The 2,860-nt window shown below is 42.4% G+C and overlaps 1 protein-coding gene across 1 annotated transcript; it reads left to right on the top strand.

Moving 5' to 3' along the window:
* The first annotated feature begins 665 nt into the window (after window positions 1–665).
* Window positions 666–1,983, top strand: LOC120567913 (trace amine-associated receptor 13c-like). The gene is made up of 2 exons (XM_039814984.1): window positions 666–832; window positions 1,167–1,983. The coding sequence occupies exons 1-2, from the start codon at window positions 666–668 to the stop codon at window positions 1,981–1,983; spliced, it is 984 nt and encodes a 327-aa protein (XP_039670918.1).
* Window positions 1,984–2,860: the final 877 nt, after the last annotated feature.

Here is a 2,860-nt window from a genome sequence, read left to right as displayed (position 1 = left end):
TTGGTCCCAACACTGATTGATGCTATAGTAGTATCTAAGCTGCCTTCTTTAGGAGCCTCCATTCTTGGTGAATACAAACAGTCATCAAGCACACACCTTTAGCTGCCAGCAGTTAACTTCATTTATTATTGTATGTGGCGTTTTCATTTGCCAGGTGCAAATGTGTCACCAAAACAATTTCCTTCCCGAGACTATTTTGCAGAGCCACCGTCTCTGCGTACTGACTTTTGCGCCTCCCGAGTCAATTGTGATTGGGTTAAAGAAATGCAAATTATTGTTTTTTTTCCTATCCCAGAATGCATCTGGGGGGTAGCCAGACTGTTCTCCAAAGGGCTGCGTAGACAGAGCTGGCAATGCAAGACTACTGTTTTAGAAACTTGAAAAGTAATCCGTAGGACAATAATAGGACAAAGGAAAGGAAACAAGTGTAGAAAATGACAAAAGAAAGATTGGATAGATAGACAGTGAGAAAGGCATGGTTACAGAGAGAGCGATGATGATGATGATGATGGTGGGATGTGCAGAGCGAGGGAGGAGGGGCATCAGAGTCAAACGGGCTGAGAGAGAGGAGGGGATGAAGAGAATGTGAGAGAGATAAATCAGTTACATGACTCAGGTTAGTTCAGAAAGCTGCCAGAGCTGCAGCTATCTGCAGATCTCTGCAGATGGAGGTTGAGGACGGAGCTGAGCTCTGCTTTCCACAGTTCCCAAACACCTCCTGTAAGAAGCCCTCGCCTCCTTGGCCCCCAACAGTTACCATTATGCTGTACTCCATCTCTCCGATCACTGTGGCTCTCAACCTGCTCATCATCATCTCAATCTCCCACTTCAGGCAGATATTAACTTCTCAGCTTCTCTCTACAGGAATTGTAACTTAAAAATGTGAACAGCTGCTGTATATTTAGAAGAATTGTCTTTGAGCTAGTACTGAATAATGTTGCTCCAAATGTCTGACTTTGATGCCAGAGACTGTTGTTCATGTCCACTCTCTTACCAGTATTAAGCATTGTTTCTGTCCACCGTGACCTCAACCAAGTCATTTTAACTGTCTGTAAAAATATGGTAACTACTGATGTGGTTCAAACTCATGTGGATTTGTATTTTCATTTTGAATACTGGTTTTGTCACTCTTGTTGGTTTAATGGTGCTTTTCTCTTTCCCTCCAGGCAGCTCCACACACCCACCAACATCCTCCTCCTCTCTCTGGCTGTCTCAGACCTTCTAGTGGGCCTCGTGCTGATGCCTCTAGAAGTTCTCAGCAGAACATCCTGCTGGTTTCTTGGTGACTTTGTGTGTGCTACGTTTTCTCTTCTTACAATCATCATTCCCTCAGCCTCAATAGGTGACATAGTGCTCATATCAGCTGACCGTTATGTGGCTATTTGTGACCCTCTGCATTACACCACTAAAGTCACTGCGAGAAGAGTTAAATTCTGTGTTTGTCTATGTTGGCTCTGTTCTGTTACCTACAGCCTTCTCTTTGTAAAGGATCTTCCGACTCAACCAGGGAGTTATAAATTCTGCTACGGAGCATGTTTTACGTCCAGTGATGACATCTCACTGTTTTTTGATCTTGTTGTTAACTTTATTGTTCCAGTTACTGTCATCGTAGCTCTGTATCTGAGAGTATTTGCCGTGGCTGTGTCTCAGGCTCGTGCCATGCGCTCTCACATTACAGCTGTCACACTCCAGCATTCAGTGACTCCAAAGGCAAAGAAATCAGAGCTGAAAGCAGCCAGGAATCTTGGGGTTCTTGTAGTTGTTTTTATAATATGTGTATGCCCATTATACTCCATAAAATGGGCAGATTACAACTGGATTATAGCTTTAATTAATAACTTTTCATACATTCTGTATTTGTCTAACTCTTGTCTAAACCCTGTGATATATGCCTTATTGTACCCCTGGTTTAGAAAAGCAGTTAAACTCATTGTAACTCTTAAGATACTGCAGCCTGGCTCCTGTGACACCAACATGCTGTAGAGAGGCTGTGGAGGGACTGATATCAGACTCAGTCTAAGGACAAATAAATGAATATGTTCTTGCTGTTCAGTGAGTGAATTATCAAATACAGAAAGTGAAGATATGATTACCAATCAATTAAAAGACCTGTTTCAGCTATTGCTTGTTGTGCACTTTTCCTCTCTGCAAAGAGTCCTAAGCACCATATACTGTTTCTAGGTAATCACCCTGTTTCACAGAGAACAAAGATGCCCCTGAACAGCCACACTTTCCCGTCAAGTAGAGAAAACCATCAGCTGTTGTTTATCAGATACAACTGCAGCACAAAAGATCATGTTCTCTTTCAGCTCAGGGAGAAAAGTAGGCAAGAAATTAAACTTGAGAGAATCTGTTTACCGTGTCTCTAAGAACACGGGTCACCAGGGGTTACAAGCCTGCAGGGCATTAATCAGTTAAACAGACAGAACTCTTACTGGCCGTTTTCCAATCGTCCCTAATTCTCACTAAGTAATAGGCATTTCAGACATATAAAGCTGCATTTAGACAACATTGTGTGAAAAAAAACGCAGGCCTTTCATTCATTTAAATATAATAGGGCCACTGTTGAGGCAGTAGGGCTTTGTTAAATAAAAAAAAGCAGTGGTACAATTTTTGCTGGCAGGTAATGTGACGTCATCCAGAAAGGTGTCGCGTCTGTAAATAGGTTCAGGAAAGGAGGGATTAATTAAAGTCAGAGAGAAACTAGGGCTAGGGTTAAATATGATGGAAAAGTATTTGATTGTTTAGGTGTTTTATTAGCCTTCATACTCCTGGGCATCTGAGTGTGATTGCTGCATTCAAACCTGCCCAAACGAACCGCACCAAGGGGGGAAAACCAACCCTATAGTGTGATTCAACC

This window comes from Perca fluviatilis, chromosome 11 (assembly GCF_010015445.1).
Source record: "Perca fluviatilis chromosome 11, GENO_Pfluv_1.0, whole genome shotgun sequence".
In the NCBI taxonomy this organism is placed as follows: domain Eukaryota; kingdom Metazoa; phylum Chordata; class Actinopteri; order Perciformes; family Percidae; genus Perca; species Perca fluviatilis.
The sequence above is the reverse complement of the archived record's forward strand: the minus strand, read 5'-3'. Positions and strand labels throughout refer to the sequence as shown.

What these genes read in the sequence shown, in the direction of transcription:
- LOC120567913 (XM_039814984.1), top strand. Translation starts at nt 666, where the DNA reads ATGGAGGTTGAGGACGGAGCTGAGCTCTGCTTTCCACAGTTCCCAAAC. An exon ending in ATCTCAATCTCCCACTTCAG is followed by an intron (nt 833 to 1,166) that starts GCAGATATTAAC and finishes CTTTCCCTCCAG; the next exon opens with GCAGCTCCACACACCCACCA.